Source organism: Gossypium hirsutum, chromosome D13 (assembly GCF_007990345.1).
Source record: "Gossypium hirsutum isolate 1008001.06 chromosome D13, Gossypium_hirsutum_v2.1, whole genome shotgun sequence".
Classification (NCBI taxonomy): Eukaryota; Viridiplantae; Streptophyta; class Magnoliopsida; order Malvales; family Malvaceae; genus Gossypium; species Gossypium hirsutum.
In genome coordinates, this window is record NC_053449.1 from 3598971 (window position 1) to 3624857 (window position 25887).

At 31.1% G+C, this 25887-nt stretch overlaps 2 protein-coding genes across 3 annotated transcripts; both read left to right on the forward strand.

Annotated features, from left to right (window-relative positions):
* The first annotated feature begins 3519 nt into the window (after positions 1-3519).
* On the forward strand, positions 3520-13206 carry LOC107920615 (potassium channel AKT2/3-like). Of its 2 annotated transcripts, XM_016850410.2 has the most exons (11): positions 3520-3921; positions 7064-7285; positions 8966-9124; positions 9219-9276; positions 9500-9817; positions 10097-10336; positions 10416-10736; positions 10825-11016; positions 11113-11188; positions 11402-11968; positions 13072-13206. In XM_016850410.2, the coding sequence occupies exons 1-11, from the start codon at positions 3653-3655 to the stop codon at positions 13191-13193; spliced, it is 2544 nt and encodes an 847-aa protein (XP_016705899.1). In that variant the 5' UTR covers positions 3520-3652; the 3' UTR covers positions 13194-13206.
* A 6224-nt stretch (positions 13207-19430) lies between these two features.
* On the forward strand, positions 19431-22113 carry LOC107918872 (uncharacterized). The gene is made up of 2 exons (XM_016848451.2): positions 19431-19974; positions 20633-22113. Exons 1-2 carry the CDS (start codon positions 19612-19614, stop codon positions 21242-21244), a joined length of 975 nt encoding a protein of 324 aa, XP_016703940.1. The 5' UTR covers positions 19431-19611; the 3' UTR covers positions 21245-22113.
* The last annotated feature ends 3774 nt before the right edge of the window (positions 22114-25887 follow it).

Genomic DNA, 25887 nt, shown 5'->3' on the forward strand with positions numbered 1-25887 from the left:
GTTGCTAATTAGTCCCTAAATTTTACTATATCTCTACAGTTTAGCCGTGGCAAGTTCATACGGTTTAATTTGGTTTAATTGGTATTATTATGTTGATTTCTAAACTTTGGTATGTTAAAATGTATGTAAATTTGTATTTGAATTCTTATAAATTAGTTCAAGGTGAGAAAATGATTTGAATTGTAAAATGTTATATGATCTTGTATATCGAGCTTGAATGAACATAGGATAGGATACAATTAGCATGCCAATAGGTTATTTTGCGCATTGTACAGGATTGACCTATGATAAGAAGATTCCTGACTTGATATTAAACATTGAATATACCGGAGTCCAGCATTTGTTACGGACTATCGAGTTACATTTACAGTGATTCTTGTGTGTTTCTGGGGGCGGATGTAAAGCCTACGAGCTTGGCACTAGGTGCTCAAGCGTGTTCTTGGTTGGATTGTCTCAACATGTCTTGGGTGGATAATTGTGTATCCGTATCTGTTTATATCATTCATCGGGCTGTTTTTAAATATTTAAAAATTTTACTAGTAAGTTATATAGACATTGACATGATTTCCGACATTAAATCGTGACTTGATCTGGAATAGTTGAGTATGTTATGTAACTTGTGTATTTAAAATTTACCTATTGAATGATTGTGGTCAACAGGGTTAATGTTTAGAAACATTGTTGTTAAATGTTATGTTGTGATTATATGGTAAGTTTATCGTTTCAACCTCTGAACTTGCTGTGCTCTATTGAAGCTTACTTGTGTCGTTTTATCGTTCTTGTAGATATCGTTTTCTGAAATTGGGAAATCGGATCAACTTGAAGATCACACTATCCAACTATCTTTTGGTAGTTTGTTTTGAAAAAGTTTATTTTGGGATATGTGGCATGTAAAAGGAGAATTATGTATATGTTTTAAGTAATTACTACAAAATGGTATGTTCTATACTTGTGTGATGAATGTATTTAGTTGATAGTGTGTTTGTTCATGGTTTGGTATGAAATTCCAAATGTGGTGTGGAACTTGTCATACAATAGGAGATATGTGCTTATAAAGATGTTTTGGAGATTTTATGGTTGTATGGACTTGTTAATATAATGTTATGGTTGGAATTGTCTTTATAGGATGTTAGCTTGAAGGATGTAATGGTACGTTTGATATGATTGTAAGTAGGAACTTGTGATTGTAAAAAACGAGCGAGAATGACACCAAGGAAAAAGGTATTGCGATATCAATACCTTGAAATCGTGATACCTCCAACAGTATTAAAGAATAGAGGCACCCTTTAGTGGTATCACGGTATCCACCTTTCAAAAAGGACCCCAAGGCTCGACACTGCTCGAGATATAGCAATAACCTCTTCTGGGTATCACGACATTGACATCGTCAAGAGGACAAAATTGGTAGTCATTATTCACCCAGTCCACCAATAACCCAAAGCCTATGTGGGGGGTATTTTTGACAACAAAAACTCATCAGAAGACAACCTAAAATAACCAAAATTGGTTGAGAAGGAGAGAGACACAAATTAGCTTAGTTTTAGGATTAGTTTTCTCTTAGTTTTTCTGCACTTTTTCTAAGGTTTTCATTTTCTCTTCTTCATTCTTAGTTTAAAGTTTATTTTTTATGTATTTACTTATTGTTCTTGATGTTCTTATTGTTAGTTATCACTGTATCTTAGGTTTATTTACACTTTAAGTCCTTGTTCTTTGGTTGAAAAACATTTTTAGCTTTAGTTTAATGTATTTTAGTTTCTTTTACTTTAACTCTGTTAAAGTTTGTTCCTTTAATGTTTATTACTTTAGATTTTCTTGTTGAATGTTTTTAGTTTCATGTTATTTAAGTTTTCTTGCATAAAAATCCCAACTTTTATATTTTTCTCCAGTTTTACTTCAATGGTTGTTTTGTTTTCTGTTTCCATGTTCATCCTCTTTATTTTCAGCATGAGTAGCTAAACCTTAAAGGGGGTTAGTTGATAGAGATGTGGATAAGCTGATTTTTTTACCAAAGACTAAATCGTAATAAATTGGACTAAATCGAATAGACCTAAAAACTTAGGAAGTGACACCCCTAAGGGAATATCTAGGCAAGTGAGACCGAAAGGTAATCTTGTTGTGCACCCGTTCTTTAGTCTCGGATTAATCATGAGACAAAGAGATAAATCGAAGCTAAGCCATCTAAGTCGGTAAAATTGAGATCGAAATATAAAATGAAGCTACTTAGAATTTAAGTGATTTAAGTTTCTTGTCTGAGAACCGGTGAACCATATTGAAATCAACCAACCATCGTTAGTCATTTATTTGCTTAAATTCTTAATTTTATATTCTTTGCAATTTAGCCCATAGATTTGCATATTTAATTTTCTTGCAAAATTTTCTTGTTATGATTTGCCGTACTATAAAATCATATGAGTAACTGCTTAGACTCTATCATGTATGCTAGTTATCACTTAATCGCCATCTTCTTTGGGTTCGATCCTTAGAATACTTTGGTGTTCCATTGTAACACTATAAATATTACAGTTGACTTATACGTTTGTAGTAAAATTGTGCTTTAAAAATTGCTTTCTAAAATAATTGTTTTATGTGCATGCGCACGATGTCGGTCAGAACTCAAGCCATGCTACTATATAACTTACCTTTCGTCTACCCGTGAGGGGGGCAATCGTTAAATCTCTACCTTAAGTCCCCTTACCAAAACAATTGACCACCATAAGAACCTAATGATGAATAACCTCACCATAACTTCTTAGCATCGCTATTACATCATCCCAAGGGATACACGCAATCCATAAAAGATATTTTGGGAAGATCTCTTGACAAAATTTATCAACCCATCACATCCAACAGTCACTTAACTTGATATCATCCAATTTTTCTCCAGTACTGCCTTAAGTTGACACGCACCACCTTATCACGACACCTAGAGGGAAGGGTAACTCAATGGTTGGGACCCTCGCCCAACCCTGATTCCACTCACCAGGTGGATGAAAGGCAAGCAACCTTACTCTATAAAAACTCTTCCTCATAATCTTCCCAGTATAATAAGTATGCGCAATACTCACAATGTGAACTGCCCTCATTCTATTGGCTCTCTACACTCTCATTGAGTAAACAATCACCACAAGTCACACCTACATTTTGTGTTATAACATATTAAAAAGTTAAAGATTAATTTTTCATTTTGATTTAAAAACCATAATCTAATCATTGAAGCCATTAATATTTTGGTATAAAAATGACTATCAATAACTCATACAATCATATCAACCTAAAAATTAAATCATTATAAACTGAGTAAACATATCTAATGGTAAACCAATTTTGACAGAAAATATCAACAATATTAATGATTAGACTAAAATTTTAAATTGAAAAGATAAAAAAATTAATAACTTTTTAACCAAAACAATTAAAATTTAAATTTTGTAAAAATATAATGATTGAATTATTATTATTGGACCACCAACTACTCTCCCATAACCACAATAATTATATCAACTCTCTCTTGTTACTATTTTTTTCATTTGGGGGTTTGCCTTTTTCTCCCACATCTTCTCCTTCAGACTCTCTTTAATTCACTGTCCTTCACCACTGTATTTAAAGCCCCCAGCTTTTGCTTTAAAAAAAAACTCAAAGCTTGCCTTTGGAAATGGAAGTGAAATTTTCTCCAGAAAGATTCAACATAAGCTCAAACATGGCAAAGGTTGATAGGGTTAAGCAGCTTAATAAAGATGATGGTATTGTAAATGAAACCCCACAACCCCACACAGATGATCATAATTCAGATGAAGAAGATGCATCTCTGAGCTTGAGCAGCTTGTCCAAGCTTATACTTCCCCCTTTGGGTGCTTCAACCTATAACCACAGCCACATCAAGTCCAAAGGATGGATCATCTCTCCCATGGATTCAAGATACAGGTATGCTTTATGTGTATATACATATATGTCTGCAATACTACTCCAATAATTGCTAAGAGAGAGACAATTATTTGTTTTATTTGATTAAATTTTTTTTTACGTTAATTATTTGGAACATATGAAAAAGCATACATGAATACATATTGTCAACTCGTCCAGAATAAATTCCTAAAATAAAATCAGTATATAGGGATAAGCTTTTTTTCAAAGCTGTTTTTTTATTCACAAAAATTGGTCCAGAAACTTTTACTTAAAGGCATATTCATGATAGGTTCAATCACCAAGTTCAAAGCATTTTGCCCCCAACAACTATCATTATACTTCCAATTTTGCATAAATTCTCTCACCTTTTTACTTTCAAGAATTCTTCAGAGTTGAGCTGTGATTTAAATATCATACCTACTTGTGCCTATCATTCATTTGCATAAATTTCTGTTGAAGCAATTTGTTTAGTTAAATCTATTGGCTGAGTTCAACTTTCTCCAAATTTCATGGATTCCCCCATCTTCTTTATCTCTTGCAATATGCTCCTTTTCGTAATTACAATTAGGCCGATTAGCCGGGTAGTTCAAGTCCACTAATCTTATTGCATGCAAAGATAAGTTTGGTCAAATTTATGGAAGGTCCTTGTACTTTATATTTTTGGTGGATTTAACCCCTCGTCATATTTCTAGTCTCTAATTTTTTTAAATCTATATTTTCAGTCCTGAAAGATAACATTTTTTTCCTGTTGATTACATCAAGAACTTGACCTGGTTTATTATATTTTAACATATATATAATCATGTGACTTATATATCTAGAAATTTATTTTTTCTATTTATATAAAAAAATTTGCACAAAGGGCCGGTTTAATATTGCTTTTAAGAAGCTCTTTGGGGACAAAAGCATTTCTAAATAAGTTGCTTTTTCAGAGAAAAAGTGTTTCTCCCGAGCCAAAAATTGACCCAGAAATATTTTTTTCAAAAACTAAAAATTTCACTTTTCCCTTTTGAGAAACCTTCCTAAACTAAGATTAAATTTACTAAAATTGCATGATAAATAATAATAAAAAGACAACAAAATACATTGATATATTGGAGGATTGAAAATAAGCATTTCAAAAAGTAGAAGTTAATGGAGCTACCATTTATATGGATATAATAAAAAACAATACAAATATATCAACCTCATAAGAAAGCAAAAATGAAGGCATTAACATAACACCCAAAATATCAAGGTTGAAACAAACTATTGGTATCCTCCTTTCTCAATTTTTAATATATACCAAAGAGAAAAACACAAGTGTAGTAATATGGAAATTTGGAAGTAGACTATTTGGTTAACATACCCTAACTCACCCAGATAAAACAATATCACTTTAAAGTACTGTATTACTATCTCTTTGTGGAAAGTTTAGGCCAAAAGAAGGAAAGATGATAAACTTGAATCACTTTAGAGTACATTTTTTATAACTTAATGGTTTGAAATTCAATAATCCACGACACGAGGAAGGATTGTATGAATTAGGGGCATCACGTCATCTTATATCTTTTTTTAATTATTTAACAACATATCAACAATTTTCTCATGTCATTGATACATAACTTTGGTAATTCTTTTTACTCCGGAATCTTAAACTCGAACTCTAAGGTTTGGACCTCGGACCCCAAACTCGACCCTGACCTTGAACTCAAACTTGAACCCTAAACCCTAATTTTAGCCTTTTGATACAAGATTTCGAGTTCAAGGTTTGAGCTCGGGGTCAGGTTCAGGGTTCAAGTTAAGAAAAATACCAATATTAAGTATCAATGACATGAAAAAGAAAATTACTAAAATATCATTAAATGATTTAAAAGAAATACATAATGACATGAGGTCTCTGTTTCATACCTCTTCACAATACAGATACCATAAATTTCAGTTGGATAGAATAGTAAGGACTTTGACGTCAGAATAATATTTCATATTTAATTAATAATAGATAGCGTAAATTTGAATATTTATAGATATTTAATTTGTGTTTTTATTCTAATATATTTAGATATTTTAATTAGTATTGGCTATAGATTTAGAGTGAAAGCATATATTTTATATATTCATTTTTCAAATATTATTTATTTTTACGGATTTGAATATCTGTTTATTTTATTTTTTAAAAATATTTCTATGCTTACTAAATGTGAATATTTAGCTGATAACTTAATTAATTCGAATATTAATTATCGAATTTAATTTGAAATCAGATTTTAAAGTAGATTTACATATTCAAATTTAAATTTTATAGAAATTATATTAATTCGACCCACTAAAGTTTTATTCTTATAAATGAAAAAAAAAATTATCTATTAAAATAAAATCCAACCCAACTTGACTCCATATTCAACCAAATCTTTTACGGCTTTCAATCATCCAATATATACATTAGAGGTGCTCATGGGCCGGGTCGAGTTCGGGCCGGGTTCAAAAAAATTTTGGCCCGGCCCGAAATATGGGCATAGAATTTTGTTCAGGCCCGGCCCGAGAAAAAAATCATAAGCCCGGGCCCGGCCCGGCCCAGCCTGTTTTTTAAATAAATACAAAAAATTTATTTAAAAAATTAAAACAAAAATAAAAAATTTATTTTAAAAATATTTTAAAATTAAAAAAATTTAAAAAAAGTATTTTAAAAGTATTTTAAAATTTAAAAAAATAAAAAAAAAAATAAAAATTATTGTATTCGGGCCGGGCCGGGCCCGGGCCAAAAAAGTTGTGCCCGAGGCCCGGCCTGTTTTTTAATCGGGCCTCGTTTTTTTGCCCAAGCCCATATTTTGGGCTTATATTTTTACCCAAACCCTCCCATATTTCAGGCGGGCCGCCCGGCCCATGAGCACCTCTAATATACATATACTGGGAACGAAAAAATATTGAATTTAAGCATGCAATGCAGATTAATTAAAATTAAAATTTGTTGATACACAGCATTAACAGTATTTTAAGCGATTTTTTAGGTCGATTTTCTGAGTTGGATTTCGAATCGACTTATTATATAATAAAATATAAAATATATATATAAAAATTATTATAATCGTATAACAATTTGCCCCATATAGTCGAAGAAATATAAAATAATATATATAAATTAATTAGAAGTGTAATAAAGAAATGGAAATTGCATTTGCAGGTGGTGGGAAACATTTATGGTGATGTTAGTATTTTACTCAGCATGGGTTTACCCATTGGAAGTAGCGTTTTTCACGTCGTCGTCTCCGCCCACAAACCTCTACATCGCCGACAATGTTGTCGATTTTTTCTTCGGCGTCGATATTGTCTTGACGTTTTTCCTTGCCTATATCGATTCAACCACTCATCTGCTTGTCCGAGACCCCAAAAAGATTGCCCTAAGGTTGGTTTTAATCGTTATTATATTATCAGTCTAATTTTGATTGCAGTCCCTATACTATTTTTTGTTATATATTTAGGATTTTATCTTTCTATTTTAATTTGGCATGATTTGATCCTTTCACTTTTATAATATTATTAGTAGACCCAAATTGATAACACCTTTTAGTTTAAAATGGTGATGTGGAATTTTATAAAAAGATTGACCTCAGTTAGTGTGGTTGAATGTGGCATTAAGATTTAAGGGGCTAATTAAAATTCTAAAAGAAATTGGGTTTAATTAATTTTTTTCAAAATTTTGGGGTTTAGTGAAAATTTTTAAAATTATTAAGAGGTTTAATAGAAATTTTTAAAAAAGTAATGAGAATTTTCAAAAATTTTGAAGGTTTAATCAATATTTCAAAACTTTTGTAGAACTCAACTAAAATTTTCAAAAAATTTAAGGGTTTAAGTAACATTTTCAAAAAATTGAAGAGCTTAAGCCCCAAGCATTGACTGATATGTAATTTTATTATTGGTTGAATATGTCACAAAACAGTAAAAAGTTCTAATTTTTATAGCTTTAACTATGAAAACTAATAATGTTATCAATTTAAACATACTAAATTAAATTAAATATAATACTAAATCTCAAATTACATACCTATATTAGTTAATATGTATAATTAATTATATAAAAAATATTAAATATTAAATATATTTATAACATTATTGAGCCTTAACTTAGTTGATGCTGTTGGTATCACAACAACTAGTAAGACATAATTTTATACGCGCTTAAGCGCGTATTGTTATCAAATTTAAGGATGGGAGAGTTTATGGGTAGAAACGTAGACTTTGTATAAATATATATATACTTATAATATCAAACATGTATGTAAATATAACACATTTTAAATTATGTTTAATAAAAATTATTATTATTTGATATATTAGTGATGAAGATTTTTAACTTCACAAGCAGGGTTAAAAAGCTGCAATATGTTCCGTTTATTTCTTTTATTTTATAAATATTAATTAAGGATATGTGGTTATCTTTTAATCCCGCTTGTAAAATTAAAATTTCCGTTATTAATATATCGAATAACTATCCAATAAAAAGAAATCTAGATCCTTTTATTCTAAATAATTAAAAGGAATATGTATATTTACCTAAAATATTGGATTTGATGAATTTATTCTCCATACTAGGTTCCTAATTTATTTGTTAATGGATGGAGAACATATTCCACCACAAATAAATCAATTAGGGGTTGCTTTATACACAATTTTTTTTAAATCTTTTAAAAAAAATTTTAATTCAAATCATCAACTCGAGTTTCGAGTAACAACTTGCATTCATAGTTCAATAAATCTATTTCAAAGCAAATAACTAAAAGAAACCCTCTAATAGAATAATATGCAACTGTGTTTAAGATTTCGATTGAATTGATGTCATTATCAACTAAGTTCTAATTCAGTCATAAAGTTATCAAAAACTCGTTACTTTTACAAAGTAATAGATATTATTTTGAGGATAATTTTATTTTTCATATAAAATTTAAAACAAAATACTTATACATTATGAGATTTGATTCGTGAATATAACATTGTTGATAATATAATCACAAACTTTGAAAAGATTAATTTTCACAAAGTACATAAAAGAAAGGGGGAAAATGATGAAATGGTTTTGGGATTTTAGGTACCTTTCAACATGGTTCTTAATGGATGTGGCATCCACTATCCCATTTGATGCACTTGCCTATTTGTTCACTGGCAAAAGCAAAATGGGACTCTCTTATTCCCTTTTGGGATTGCTCAGATTTTGGCGTCTCAGGCGGGTCAAGCAGCTTTTCACCAGGTTTTTTCTTTTTGGCTTAATGTATCAAAGTTTGGGTCAAATTTCGTATCAAACCCTTGAATCTTTACGTTTTTATTGACACTACTTTTTGTAGGCTGGAGAAGGACATTAGATTCAGCTATTTTTGGATCCGGTGTGCCAGGCTTATAGCTGTAAGTGAAAACTGAAATTATCCTCCAGATTTTGAATTGGTAATCAACTTCAAAATCGTCCAAATACCAAGTTGATCAAATCTTTTCGCAAATTTAACCATCAATTTAAGCATTAAATACACAGTTCAATCTGGCTTGCAGTATATTTAAAATATGTGGACCAAATATATTTGAGCTGGGCATTAGTATTAACTCCCCTATATAATTGACACTGTGAATGCAGGTGACACTGTTTCTGGTGCATAGTGCAGCATGCCTTTACTACATGCTGGCTGACAGATATCCGCAGCAGGGAAACACATGGCTTGGGTCCGTGAATCCAAATTTCAGGGAAACAAGCCTTTGGATCCGATATATCTCGGCTTTGTATTGGTCCATCACCACCATGACCACCGTCGGCTACGGCGATCTCCATGCAGTCAACACCGCTGAAATGATCTTTATCATCTTCTACATGCTCTTCAACCTCGGCTTGACTGCTTATATAATTGGTAACATGACTAATTTAGTGGTTGAAGGAACTCGACGCACCATGGAATTTGTAAGTTCTTCTAAAGTTTCTCGAATTCAAATTAATCCCCTTACTATTAAATGTATCAATTTAATCTTTATGCTAATAAAAAGAATAAAATAAACTAAATTTTAACAGGGTTGGGAATAATAAAAAAACAAGCCATTTTAAGAAAACTACTTAGCAATGAATGTAAAATTAAAGAATAATGACTAAATCTCGAATTTAAATCCTAAAGGGGAATCAAAACCAGAATTCGACCGCCATATATTCGAGAATTTTATGTAATTTTTCTCAAAAATGTTGCAGAGGAAAAGTATTGAATCAGCTTCAAATTTTGTGTCTAGAAACCGGTTGCCCCCAAGGTTAAAAGACCAGATATTGGCTTACATGTGTTTGAGGTTTAAAGCTGAGAGCTTGAATCAGCAACAACTCATTGAACAATTCCCTAAATCCATTTACACAAGCATTTGCCAGCACTTGTTTTTACCTATAGTAGAAAAAGTATACCTTTTCAATGGCGTTTCAAGGGAAACCCTGCTGCACCTGGTAAGTGTTTGTGTCAAATTTTGTAAAGAGATTCGAATTATGGGATTTTATTTTATTTTATTTTTTGAAATTTTATCAGGTGGCGAAGATGAAAGCCGAATACGTACCGCCAAGAGAGGACGTTACGATGCAAAACGAAGCGCCAGAAGACGTTTACATCGTTGTGTCGGGGGAAGTAGAAATCATCGAGTGTGAGATGGAGAAAGAGGAAGCTGTTGTTGGAACCCTGCAGTGTGGGGACATGTTCGGAGAAATCGGTGCGCTTTGTTGCCGGCCTCAAAGGTTTACGTTCCGGACCAAGTCGCTTTCGCAACTCTTGAGGCTCAAAACCGCCGATCTGATCGAAGCAATGCAGGCCAAACACGAAGATAATGTTGCTGTCCTTAAAAACTTCCTTAAGGTCTCTCCGTTCACTAGTTTCTAGCCGCTTGTTTATGTTAATAGTTTGCAAACTTAGGGGTTGAAGTTGAACATGTAACATGTTGCAGCATAACAAAAGGCTTAAGGATCTTAAAGTTGGAGGTATAGTAATGGAGGGCGGAGAAGAAGACGGTGATCCGAAAAACATGTCCGTTAATTTGCTTGATGTGGCTGACACCGGCAATGCTGCTTTCCTCAACGAGCTTCTCAGGGCAAGATTGGATCCCGACATAGGAGATTCTAAAGGCAGAACCCCGTTGGTGCGTTTTAATTTGAAGAGAACTGAAGAGTCGAAGTAACATACATTACAATCATAATAAACCCGAACTAACCTAAACTATTGTTTGATTTCTCAGCACATAGCAGCATCAAAAGGGCATGAAGATTGTGTATTGGTGCTCCTTAAGCATGCTTGCAATGTGCATTTACGAGGTAAAAATAAGACATTGTAATGCTTTTTAAATTCATCAATTTTTGTCTATTATGGACATGGATTGTTATTAAAAGTAAAGGGACAAAATTATGTAAAATTAAAGTATAAGGATTAAATATTAAATTTGAGTATAATAAAGGGATTAAGACTAGAATTTGACCAATTAATTAATCTCAGAATTAATCAAATTCTTTAAAATATATATGTTGCAGATACAAACGGCAACACTGCACTGTGGGATGCTATATCCTCGAGGCACCATTCAATATTCAGGATACTATACCATTTCGCCTCCATTTCCGACCCGTTCACCGCCGGCGATCTCCTATGCACTGCCGCCAGAAGGAACGACCTGACGGTGATGCAAGAACTATTGAAACAAGGACTGAACGTCGACGCGAAGGATCGCCATGGATCGACGGCGTTACAAGTCGCCATGAAAGAGAAACACCAAGAAATGGTTAACCTGCTCGTAATGAATGGAGCGGACGTCGTCGATCCAAACACGTACGAATTTTCTCCCACGACTTTGAATGAAATGGTGAAGAAGCGAGAGATCGGCCACCGAATCACGGTGATGACCGACAACGAACCGCCGTTGAAGGAGGTTGAAGGTGACCGTCATGTGGGCATAGTAGGCAAAAGCTGCAGAGGGATAGACCATCCAAGGGTGGGCATCTATAGAGGGCATCCATTAATGAGGAAAGAATCTAGTTGCATGGAGCCTGGGAAGCTAATAAGGTTGCCTGGTTCTTTTGATCAGCTCATCAACTTTGCAGGTTTGGATCATAGCTGAACTAACATTTTAATTTACAGGTTTAATTCCACTAGACGTCCCCAAATTATAGTATAGATTTTAAATTGGTCACTAAATGTTATTATATCCAAGGGGTAAGGCAACATTTACCCTTGAACTTGGTAATTTTTTCCAACTTGGTCCTTGAACTTTTTTTTATCCACATTAGTCCTGAAAATTTATAACTTTTTTTTAATTTTGATCCTTGTGATGATGTGACACTCTAATATTGATCACCTAAATTATTTATAAAAAAAATTATAATCTTTTAGGTGATGATATGGCACAACATCATAGTGTAACATCATTGCATAGACCAAAAAAAAAGAGAAAAGTTGTCAAATTTTAAGACTAATATAAAAAAAAATTCAAGGACTAAATACTGTTTTATCCTTACATCCAAGGACGAAGCTGAGGACAGGGAGAAGCTTGACCCCCTTGGTTAAATGGGCTAATTCCAATCTTAGCCCTTGGTTATAATAAACTATTTAATTTAAGTTTTCTTAGCCTCTCAAAAAATAATAACTTAATTTAAGCACTTTTAGCAACAAGTTTTTAGCATTGACCCCTTGAACTTTTATAATTTTATCTCGTCCTAGATTTGTCCCTAATTGTATCAATCAAGTCCTTCTGTCAACCTAATTGTTAATTCAAGCGTTAAATGCCGATTCAGATCTGGCATGAATCATATTTAAAATATGTGGATTAAACTGTAAATACATATATATCTATTGAATGCATAGTTTGAATATGACGTGTTAAAAGAAATCAAATATTACTATTTCTTTTCATTAACACTTCAGATCCAACTATCCATGCAATTGATACACATATTTTCAATTTGATCCTCATGTTTTAAATATGTTTAACATCGAGTTGACATCTAACAACCAAGTTAATAGCTAGGCTAATTCAAGAACCTAATTAATACAATATTAATGTACTTAGAGCACTCAATTACAATGTTTTAAAGTTTTTAGCCAATTTAAAATCTAAACAATAATTTGAAGATGTGCAGTGCAGTTAACCCTCTCTTATATCTAGCCCTTTGCAAACAAGTAAGTATTTTCACTCAATTTGTCGCAGGAGAAAAATTCGGGATCGATGCGAGAAATGCCATTGTAACAGATGAAGCAGGGGCCGAAATTGATTCCATTGAAGTGATAAGAGATAATGATAAACTTTTTATTTTTGAAAATTTTAAATAAAAAATTTAACGCAGTTGATTCATGTAATTACTTTTAAAAGGTAGCATTATGTAGTAAATTCGAGAAGGACATGACAAACTTGTTTAGATAAAAAAATTACTAGCTTTATCAACAAGTGTTAGATTCAAATTTTAAAAACAATATTATTAAGAGGGATAACTACAAATCTTATACATGCACTGTAAAATAAACATGGAAAATACCAAAAGAAAATTACTAAGCTTTACATTATTAGGCAACTATATTTTATTCCCTTGGTTTGAAAACATTTTTTACTTTCAAGGACATTAGCAAAATGGTTTATTGAATTTTAGTTCAATTGACATCATTTTTGTTGCAACATATAAGAGAATGTGGATTCGAGGTCGTTCAAGTGCACATTATGTTTCGATTTAAAGGATTTGGAGAGATTATGGATAGAAATGTGAATTGTATAAAAATAACATATTGAGAAAATGATGGAACTTTTTTAAAATTAGTGATAACGATATTTAGTGCATAATATAGTCCATGCAAGCAATGGCGGAGGTAGAAAATTATTTTGAGGGGGGCGGAATTAAATTGTATATTTTTACGATAGTGAAAATGTAATTTCACTATTTTAATGGTCTATATCTTTATAATTTTTAAAGGATTAAATCAATTTTTATCATTTGGGGGTCAAAGTGTAATTTTACCATTACTAATTTAAAATTTTATAAATTATAAAGGGTTTAAATAGAAAATTTTCCATTTGAGGGGAGGCTAGGGCTCCTACCAACCCCTTGCTTCGCCGCTGCAATATTATAATAAGACTTAGATGGCTTTAACGCATACTTTAAGTTGAGTTTGAGTTTAGATTTTTCAATTTTAAATCAACTAAACTTGTTTTACTATTTAACAATAATAAATATTTTATAAAATAAATTTATATTAATATTTATATATTTTATAAATTAAATTTAAATAAAATATTATTATTTTTAAACAATAACTCAATCTGATCTATGAATACCTTTATTCATAATCATTTTGTTAAAGAAGTGGATTTCAAGTAGAAAGGGGTGGACTAGTCTAGTAGAATGTGCAAGCAGAAAAAAAAAATATAAATGAAATTTGGTAAGTGTAAGTAGAGGTGATCATGGGTTGGCTTACTCGGCCCGTCTGAAAAATAGGAGGATTCGGATAAAAATGTAGGCTCAAAATATGAGTTTGAGCAAAAAAAGAGACCCGTTTAGAAAACGGGCCGAGCCTCGGGTAAAACTTTTTTTGCCCGAGCCCGGTCCGGCCCGAAATATGGGCCTAAAAATTTGTCTGGGCCCGACTTGACCCGACCCATAATCACATAAGCCTCGAATCTCAACATGTCATCACATCTATAATTCTTTCTTTTGTAGATTACCAACATTTGTTAAATCGAATTATAAAGAGTTCAATATATATTAAATAATGGATAGATGCATAGTTGAAACTTGAAAAGGGTTGAGGCCTCCCCTCTTGATTAAATAATATATTATCAGTTTTAGTTCCCGTTCAAGGATTGAGCTATCCGTATTAAATTTGGGAGGTTTGGGGTAAAAAAATTAGACTCAAAAAATAAGTTTAAAAAAAAGTTAGGCATATTTAAAACATGGGTTAGACTCAGACGTTTAAGGCCCAAGCTCGGGTCGACCCATGTTCTATGTATATAATATATTAATTATAACACATAAAAACTGAATCTATAATATTATATATACTATCATGTAAGTATAAAAGAAATGTTAAGATATTTATATATACAATTTTAACAAATAAAAAATATTAAGTTAAAATTAATATAAATATATTTTTAAAAATTAAAAAAAAATATATGGACTAGTCTAAAATAAAAATAGGTTTGTCATTTACAATTATGGATGAATTTAGATAAAATTTTAGGCTCATAATTTGAGTCAAATCAGGCTTGATCAACCATAAAATATATTAATATTATGTTTAAACTCAATCTAAACATGACCCAATCCAGCCCACAAACACTTCTATTTACACTTCCAAAATTTTAAAATTTTATTTTACCCGAATTTTTTACTTTACCCCTATTTATGAAAGAAAAAAACAACACTAAAGAAAATATTTTTTATCTAAAGGTCCAAACCCAATTAAAATTAACTCAATATAAACACCCTACACCATAAGAGTTTCAAACCAAAAAATGGTAGGGAATACGATTTTGTTTAATAATTTCATTATAGGTTCTAATAATATTTGTTCTTTTTAAGATAATGACGAGAAGTATCCACGGTTCATTCTCAATCCATAAATAGGAGGATAATATACATTTCAATGTATTTAAACATATATCTTCTTACATTAATAACAATATCCGTATCAATATATTCAACTTATAAACTGTGTATAGAATGAAAATTGGGTGCAAAGTAGAGGTGCCCATGAGCCGGGCTGGGCAGAGCGCAAAAAATTTTGGCCCGCGTCCTAGGACCGGGCCCAAAATATGGGCCTAAAATTTTGTCCATGCCCGGCCTGGGAAAAATTCCTAAGCCCGAGCCCAGGCTGACCCGGCCCATTTTTTAATAAACACCAAAAATTTATTTTAAAATTAAAAAATAAAAAAAAATATTTCTTTATTTATTTTATTCGGGTCGGGCCCAGACAAAAAATTTGGTGCCCGAGGCCCGGCCCGTTTTCTATAAACGGGCCTCATTTTTTTCAAACCCATATTTCGAGCCTATATTTTTATCCGAACTCTCTCATATTTCGGACAGGCCATTGAGCCAGGCCGGGCACCCGGCCCATGAGCACCTATAGTACAAAGTAGAATTAGGTTGAATGGGGGATCTTTGGGGCCCAAATTATAATCCCTTCAAAATGATGTTACAAGACGTTATTGAACCACAGAATATGTAATATTAATGCAACTCATCACTGCCGAAAGTGTTGTCATTTCATGACAGCTTGTGGCCTAATCTATTCCAACTAACAGAATTTGCAGATGTGGTTCTACCACATTACTCTCTCTTTCCCATGAATAACCCACTTTCTTTGTTTTTGTCTTTTTCTTAATAACCAAAAAAAGAAACAAAAATTGAACACCAAATGTAGATATTATTGATACAAGATATTAAGTCGAAGGTTAAAAATGGTTCACTCGAAGTGTTGAGAGTAATTTTTTTTAAAAAATAATAATAATAAAATTATAAAATACTTAAATATGATTGGATGTGACCCGATTATATTAAATAAATTCAATAATAAAATGAGGGATTTTATCAAATTTGATGAGAGATGTCCCTAAATAGTCCTTAATTTGGCAAGTCCATGAGACCTTTCAATTAGGGGAGCATACGGACAAACTCTTCTTTGATTCAGGTAATTGACTTGACTATTCCTCCAAGCAAAGTGGTTATATGTAACACACATGGTTTACCAAACTACATCCTCAAGTGTATAGCAAGTCGACACAACGACATCAATAATAATTGTTCCTTAATCTCCAATGAAGTGAAGATCAAGGATTAATTCAACAGGTTAATTTAGTATTTATTGGATATGATTAGAACTCATCATGATCAGACCGCCCGTTTAGATTTAAAGGCCCGTCTGAAAAGTGGGAGGATTTTAGTAAAAATATAAGTCCAAAAAGATTATTTTACCCGGACTCGGGTCAACCTGAATTTGCCTAACTTTTTTTTCCTGTTGTTGTTTGGTGTTGCTTTGCCGAATTTACCTCAGGTAAAATTTTGCATCGACCTGACCCGATCCGACCATGATCAGATTTATTATAATTACAAAAATAATTCTATTTACGGTGATAATTTTTTTTCTAAAAAAATAAAAGTAATATAATATTATTGGTGTAACAAGAGCGAATTCTTTAATTAATTATTATAATATTACTTATCAAAAGTTAAAACAAATAAATCTTAAATTTGATGCCTAAAATAGAATGTCGGTTCTTGGAAAACGCAAAGTAAAAGAATCCACATTGTAAAGTGTAAACATAAATTAGTGCTTAACCTCTTCCTAATTCAAAAGAAATCTATCGTCTCTATTCCCACTTCCAATAAAAACAGACCGTGATTGAGGAATATTAATTAATAAAACCCAAAAGATTGAAACTAAGCAACATTTATTTGCATCCTTTTACTTTATAAAAATTTAAATTTTAGTCCCTCTAATTTCTCAAATTTGTTAAACAGGGGGCTTGATGATATTACCAAAGTGGTTGAGAGTTTGAGAGAGGTTATTTACACAAGGAAGATAGATGGGCATGGCCCACAATCCCTGAGTTTTCTATTCCATGAGTATTGTAATAGTTTAAGACATTGTTAAAGCCAAATGATTGGGACATGCCAATTGTAATTGGTGGGTTGACTAGTGTCATTAAAAACCATTTTCGATATATTTTTTTACGAATTGTGTGAGCCTCTTAAGTGTGACATGCTGTTTAGGATAGGTATATCGTTCCCCTAGCAAGAATGATGTGTGTCGTTAGATTTCTAAGTAGTCGATTGATCTAGCGAGGGGATCTAAAGCAAGAGTATAACATCATTTGTACTTCACAAAATCTAAGAAGTTTAGTCAAACCATTGACAAACACCATCGTTATAAGAATTGGATTGGAGGTTGGACTAGAGGTGCTCATGTGCCAGGTCAGGCTTAAATATGATATTAACATATTTTATACTTGCCTAAGCTCGGCCTAGCTTGAAATATGAGCCTAAAATTTTGTCAAAATCTGCAAAAGACTAAGCCAATCCCATTTTAGGTCCGCCTATATTAATTTTTAATTATTTTATTTTATTTTATTTTAATATTTAATAATTTTTATATTTTTTTATTTATTGGAAGTTTTTATATAGTATAGGTTTTTTTAATGTGTTCTAAATTACATAATATATAAAAATAACATAACATAAAGTATTATAAACTTAAAAATGGGTAGGGCTCGGGCCTTGAATGTTCAAGCCCAAGCCCTACCCATATTTTAAACCGGCCAAATATTTTTACCAAACCCTGTAAAATTTCAGGCGAACCTTCAGACCTAGACAGATTATCCAACCCATGAACAAGTCTAGGTTTAACCTCTGGTTTTAACTTTAACCACTTAAAAAATTGAAAAGAATAAATTAGTTACAATTAAAAATTAAAAAAAGTATTTAAAATCTTAAAAATTAATAAAAAATTATACTTACAAAAGAAAAATCAAAGATAGGAATGAACCAACTCCAAGTGGTTTGGCCATTTCCATTTATATGTCACTAGTTAGACATTCAATGGGGGATTTAGTTCTAACTTCTAACAGCCTTGATAACATGGGAACTTGAATTATTGAATTTTTTAACTTCCAAATTTAACAATTTAAAAAGGGATTAACTTTTAAATTGTTATAAAACAGAGGGATGAAATTAACAATTAAATATATTATATACATATAGTTAAAAAGGGGAAATAGTATGTTGGAGAAGATGGAGAAAAGGTAAAAGGAGGCAATAAGGCAAAGGGCATGGGCACTCAATTCAAAAGGGTAACCAAAATCAAAATGGAAGAATGAGAAGGAGGAGAAGAATCTAAATCAAAGTAGTGGTCAAACTATTACAGCTCCCCCAAGGAACAAAATCTAACATATCATAGAATAAAGAGCTGCAAAGATTGTTTTTGATTGATTTTACTTTCAATTACATTTTCCATTTATTAATATTTGTACTAACAAAGAAAAACTCTACCTTTGGGTACTGCAATTATATAAAGAAGCTCATGAAGTTTTCATGTTTCAACTTAATTTCTTTTTGGTAAATTTCTATGAATGGTCCTTGTACTATGCCTTCTTCATGGATTTAATCCATTAATTACAATCTGTCGCAAGGCTAAACATATATTGTACATGTCATATTAAAAAATGAAACAGAATTGGTCTCAACATTAAAAATACACATTTCGTTGATATTTCTGTACAGTTGGATAAATATTATACATTCCCCATGTCATGCAATCGTACTTTCTTATAGAAATGAATCACGTCAAAATATTTGGTAGAATTAATGGAAAAATTGATCTCAGAATTGAAAAATACATATTTCGAAAGGAAAAGAAAAACTAAAAGACCAAATTATAATAAAGGGACTAAATCAGTCAAAAACACATAGTACAAGGACTGCAAACAAAATAAGACCTTAAGTTTAAAAATAATGAAGACAACAGATTCCCAATCATCGCCTCCACTGTATAGGAAACATACATAATTGCACCCAACAATCCTTTTCACCATAGAAGACTGAGCTATTAAGGTATAGCTCTCTATTCATCACTTCTCTTACACACCCCTTTTTTTCCCTTCATCTTCCAATATAAATATCCATCAATCTCCATCAACTTTTTCCCCCACCACCACCACCATAACCCACCTCCTCCTCCTCCTTCTTCTTCGTCTTCTTCCATTATGGATCCTTCATGCACCACTACTTCATCTGTTAATGGCTTCTACACCATGCTAAACCAAGAGCTTGAAGACCTTGACTGCACTTTCCTTTCGTGCAACTTCATGTCGATGCAGTTCCTTCAAAAAACCCTCTCTTCGCTTCGATCTTTTCATTCCCAATTGACCCTTTTGGTTCAAAGGCTTCACCTTCCTGTAGGAGAAAAATGGCTGGATGAGTACATGGATGAAAGCTCTAGGCTATGGGAAGCTTGCCTGTTGCTCAAATCTGGCATTTCAGGGATTGAAAGCTATTGTTCTTCCGCTGCCAATATTGCTTCCTCGCTTGACCATCATCACCACTTCAACCCACAGTTTGCTCGCCAGGTCAGTGCAAAAACAAATTGGTCTAATTGCTGTTTTGGTCCGTTATTATCATTAAATTTGATTAATTCTTATACGTTAATTTTCCCCTCTAAATTTATAATGTTATTAGTTAACTATATCCGGTTAAAATATTTACATTGATTTTTTCTTCTTAAAATCATATTTTCTAATGCAAACATAGAGTTTTTTTTATATTAGAAGGGGTGTTTTAGGAAAAAAAATCAACATTTTAGCAAATATTTTTAACTCATCATGCATAAATGGAATTTTTTATACTAAATGGGGTGTTTTTAAGAAAAATCTAGATCAAAAGTTAACTATTTGGATTAAGTTAATAATATTATAAAAATAGAGAAATTAAATTATGTCAAATCTAGGGATTAAAGAAGTATTTTCAAGAAAAAAAATTCACGGCATTTCTCCGAAATTCTCCGAAATAATTAAGTGGGTTAATTATTTGAACTAAATAATGATATTATAAAAATAGAGGATTAAATTATGTTAAATTAAATTATAAGGAATAAACTTTAAATTGATGAAAACCATAATTTCACCCCAAAATAACCCAAACCAAAAACCTTGTCCACACTAAACCTTTTCATATTGGGTTTTCAATGGAAGTTTACTTTCTTTTTTTTTTCTTGATTTGGTGTTGTAGGTTATAAGGGCAATGATGGGGTGCCAAAGGGAAATTGTAGGATTGGAAGAGGAAAATAGGAACCTGATAGAAACAAGAGCAAGACAACTATCACTAAGATTTGATGAAAACATTACAAAAGAATCAAAGTTGAATGGTTTCAATGGGTTCCGAGGTGTGCTTTATGCAATGAGGAATGTGACTTCATTGATCCTAATGATCTTGCTCAGTGGTCTCGTCTATTACTGGCCTCAACTCAGCTTTATCCGTGGCGAGCACGAAGGGCATGTGATGTTTGGGTCAGCTTTCATGGTTTCAATTGCAAGGCTACACCAAAGGGTGTGTAACGAAATGGAACAACAAAATGGAGGGCAACAGGCAGCTGGGATCATGGTTTATGAGTTTAGGGAAGCAAAGGTGGCGATGGAAGAAGTGAAGGGTGAAATTGAAAGGATGGTGAAATATGGGGTATCATCAGTGCAAGTTGAGATACAAGACAAGATTGACAACTTGAAGAGTTGTTTTGGGCTGTTGAGATGTGGGGTGGAAACTATAATTGGACAAATTGATGATTTCTTTGATGAAATAGTTGAAGGAAGGAAAAAGGTTTTGGACATGTGCACTCATAGGTAAAGTTGCACTCAAAGGCTGTACTAGCAGTAGCAGTAGTAGTAAGTAATTTTAGAAGTGAAAAGAATCAGTTGTTAAAACGTGGCATCATGTCACTCAATTTCTTTGTTTATTTTTCCCCTTTTTTCTTTAATTTCTCTTTTGGTCCCTTTTTTTTCTTTCTTAAAACATGTTTTTTACTTGGTTTAATTCTACCCCATACCTTATACTTTTAGGAGCTTTGAAATTTTAGTCCATCTGCTTTTAGTGTAGAAATTTAACCTCTTTACTTGTTCGATTTTAAAATTAAAGTTCAATCGATAACACATATTTAGATTAACGGAAGTAAGTTATTCGTGTTTTCAAATGGATTTTAATTTTTAAATTAGACAAGTAAAAGGATTAAATTCCTAGATTTAAAAATAGAGAGATTAAATTTCAAATCTATAGAGTATAGGGACTGAGATCAAACTAGACCTTTTCAGTTTTTCAACTTATTGTTCTTTGAAGTCAAGTGTTTGGAGCAGCAGTAGTCTTGAAGGAAAACCCTTTTCTAATGAAAACCCAGAAAAGGAAATGCCTTAAGAGAAAGGAGAATATGATTCTTAAAGATAAGAAAACAAGAATATATATATATATATAAAAGATAGCCATTAGCTTCTACAGAAAGCAAGATCTTCCAAAGGAGAGACAGAGGGCAGATTCTTCTTCTTTTTCTGTTTGGTATAGAAGAAAATGTTATATTTTCCAGGAAGAAAAGGAAAATGATGCTCCTTTGAGCTCTTTGTTGTCTAAATATTACAATCTGATCTTGTATTTAATATATACACTCATAAGGAAATGATGAAGTTGATGAGCTTTTTTAAATAAGAACTTTGAATTTTGAAATTTTATACATTTAAATTCATATAAATTGGACTTTAATTTTCTAATTATACAAGTAAAATGATTAAATTTCAAAAGTTTGCAGAGTACAAGGACTGAAAGCATATTTAACATTTTTTTGTCAGGCAAATCATAAAGAAAATAATGCTTCTTGTTTGCCCTTTTTTTCTGAAACAAAATTTTATGAGTATTATTGTCCTTATTTCCATGGTTAAAAAGATTAATTGTACATATGGGGGCTTGCATGGAAAAACTTTTTCTTTGGATTCCAATTAATTTGTACTACAAAAACTTTGAAGATTTAAAGCATTTTGGCCTTTGAAAATCTAGTCATGAAAAAGTTTTGTTAAGCATTGTTATAAATAAGGTAAAATTTCATGAAAAGTCCCTACGTTTTGTATCTTTTATAGATTCAGTCTCTTTAGTGTAATTTGATTGTTTATAGTCTCTTTGTTTCTAAAATATATATTTTCAGTCTTTGATTATTTATCCATCCTTAGCATTTTATACAACAGGACAAATATTGTGACTTTTTCTCTTCTTCTTTTTTGTCCAGATTAACAAATATATATATATAAAACACATCATCATATGTTTAAAAATAAATAAATCATGTCAAATTATTTAATATAATTAACGAAAGCAATTAATATCGGGATTGAAAATACATGTTTCGAAAAAAAACTTAAAACTATAAAATTATAACTACGAGAATTAAATCTCTTAACAATTCATAATACAAAAACTTTTTATACAATTTGATCTCTAAATGCCGATTGAGTCTTAGCTCAATTGGTATGAGTATCGTTGCCAATGCAAGAGGACGTGGGTTTGAGTGCACTGAAACTTATTGTCTTTCTAATTACAGATTGAGGAGGAGCTATGATCAGAACGAGATTGTTAAAAATGTTCATGCAACAGATTCAAGATCCATGAAGGACAGAAGATTGAAATAATTAAGCATTGAAATTAACATCAATTTTCCATGCAAAAAAGAAAACAAAATATCCTTCTCATTTCAACTAAATTAAAAAACAAAAAAGATTACACCTAAAAAAAGGGATTTTTATGCCACCTGCCAACAAGACACTCTAAAAATCTAATGAGACAATGACTCATTTTCACTAATGATGAAAGGACTAAACTTTTCGTTTATGTATGTGTGGATCTGGACCCCTAAATCTTCAAATAATTTTAGTTTGCCCCCCAGTTTTAACTTTTGATTTTGGTTTAAGGTCTAATCATAAATTCCATCCTTTAATTTTAAGTTTTTTAAAATTTGATCCTTATATCTCAAAAAAGAAATTGAGAAGTTAGTCTAATTGGATAATGCTATTAAACATTTTTTTTGTGCAAGGAATTAGCAAATATCAACAATTCAATAATTTATGCGCAATAAATTAACAAAAATTACGAGTAAATTTACGTTCTATACAATTTTTATTACTGTTCATAATATCTTAAACCTTTAAATTAGAAGATAATGGAAATTTTAACACGTTTAAACTTGGGTTTTAATTATTGCTAAGAAAAAAATAGTCACAATCCACCTTTCTAAACAGCTACTTATAATACTTTATAATTATATTGATGGAAGTTGAAGTGCATGAATACGTAAGAGTTGATATATTGGTGGAGGAATTTGTAGTGGGAAAAAGAAATCCCTCAAAATCTCAATAATGCTATTTTAATGATTTTTAAATTTTATTTTTTAAAGAAAAACAGTGTCCTCATAAATGTGGAAATGTTTGGTTCAAACATATCTTTTTGCAATTTCCATAAGAGATTCTCTTAGAGTTGTGATAGTAAATAACTAATGATTTCGGGTGTGAAACAATGATGGAAAAAGTGGCCTCAAGGACTACAAACCCACAGAGATTCCTATATTTTCCCCTTTTTTTCTGTTTTTTTTTCTTTAAGAAAACACACACAAGAACCCTATGTATTGATTTAATGGCAAGGGTATTTATTTTTTTAATGTATAGTTTGAGTTTGAGTTGCGCTAATCGTGTTAATATTAACATTTTGCATCCCTCTTATAATTTATAAAAAAATAAATTATTAAATTGTACATTAATATTATATTATGTTTTTATATTGATATTATAATTATTTTAAGTCCTTTCTTGTTAATTTAAGGGGTTTTTTTTTTAATTTAGTATTAAGAAGGTTTAGATTAAATTATTAATTTTCAAAGCGCATGCTTACTAATGAGATTAAATGTGGTGGTTGTTATGAATATTTTATATGAAGATAAGTTTAATATACATTAGAACTCTAATATTTATTGAGTTTTATTTTATTTATATTTTTTATGTCTATTTAAACTTTAGAGAAGCATTGTATTCATTCTCATTGATTAATAAAATATATTTCTCTTGCTTTTACTCTCTATACTTTTATTTCATAACACGTTATGAGCACGAACCTAGGCTTAAGTCTTCCCTCAACCACCCAAGGGTTATTATTGTTTTTTGTCAATATATTCTCTATTGTGGTCTCCTATTTATTTTGCTTTTACTCTCTCTAATCTTTTATTTCATAATAATTATATTTAATCAGTTTTTGGATGATTATTTTATTCCAAAACATAAAATGTGAATCAAGTAAAATGTATTCAAGTAAGCTCATAGTCAAGGGAGGAGACAACCATCTTGTACTCTTGATTAAATGATATAATTTAATTTTAGTCCCTTTCAAAAATTAATAGTTCAATTTAATTATGTTTAATTTCTTTATTAAATGAAAAAATATTACATTATTTGGCTCTTTACTAAATCATTATCCCTTTTTAAATGCCCTAAATCATGTATATTATGATAAATTTAATTTTTAATATTTACATATTTTATCATTTTGGTCCTGATTCTTTTTTTTTTAGATTACTTTGATCCTCATTTTTAAAAATTTCTTTAAATTTTTTTTAAATGAAAGTTAACCTGTATTAAAATTTAAAAGGCACTGACATGATCACCAAGTGGAAGCACAAGTATACTTTATAAAAGTTAAAAAAAAATAAAAATATTTAAAAATTCAACAGATTTCAACAGATTATCCATGTTGGTGGTGGTGGTTTGCATATAAACTGTCATGTGGGTTACCATATCAATGTCAATAAAATTTTAACAATTTAGTCAACTTTTCCATTCAAAAGAAAGTCATTTGACTAAATTTTAGAGGTCAATAAAGGAAGAATTAAGACTAAAATGATAAAATGAATAAATATTTGGAGTTAAATGCAACTTTATACCTTTTAAAATAAAGCTTGAGGAAATAAAACCATAATCACATAATGGGCAAAGCCAATGGATGAAAATCTTTGAATAGTTTCCACAAACTTGTGAACAATGAATAATTGGAAAGAAAATTGAAAATTTTGCAATACATGAGTAATGTGTTGAAATTAGGCTGCCATTGAAAACTAAATTTGGTTTGGTCCTTTATGGATCCCGTCTCATCTTGTTAATCTTAGCACACTTTGTCCACATTTTAGATTTGGTCTAATTCTGGTTTTAGTCCCTTTATCATGTTAAAATTTAAGATTTAATTCTTCTATACGTTAATTTGGCATGATAATATCATTAACTTTTGTAATGTTTTTGGTAGGTAGAAATTTATATAACACCATTAGTTGCAACCATTAAAGTAATGACGTGAAAAACAACCTTAAGATTGTGAATTTATTATTGATTAAACATAATTAATTGGATTTTCATGTGACTCTAATTGCATAATCGAATAACAATGAAAGCTTTACGTCATTAGTTTAACTATAGCAATTT

What these genes read in the sequence shown, in the direction of transcription:
- LOC107920615 (XM_016850410.2), top strand. Translation starts at nt 3,653, where the DNA reads ATGGAAGTGAAATTTTCTCCAGAAAGATTCAACATAAGCTCAAACATG. An exon ending in GGTGTGCCAGGCTTATAGCT is followed by an intron (nt 9,277 to 9,499) that starts GTAAGTGAAAAC and finishes CTGTGAATGCAG; the next exon opens with GTGACACTGTTTCTGGTGCA. An exon ending in TTGCAATGTGCATTTACGAG is followed by an intron (nt 11,189 to 11,401) that starts GTAAAAATAAGA and finishes TATATGTTGCAG; the next exon opens with ATACAAACGGCAACACTGCA.
- LOC107918872 (XM_016848451.2), top strand. Translation starts at nt 19,612, where the DNA reads ATGGATCCTTCATGCACCACTACTTCATCTGTTAATGGCTTCTACACC. An exon ending in ACCCACAGTTTGCTCGCCAG is followed by an intron (nt 19,975 to 20,632) that starts GTCAGTGCAAAA and finishes TTGGTGTTGTAG; the next exon opens with GTTATAAGGGCAATGATGGG.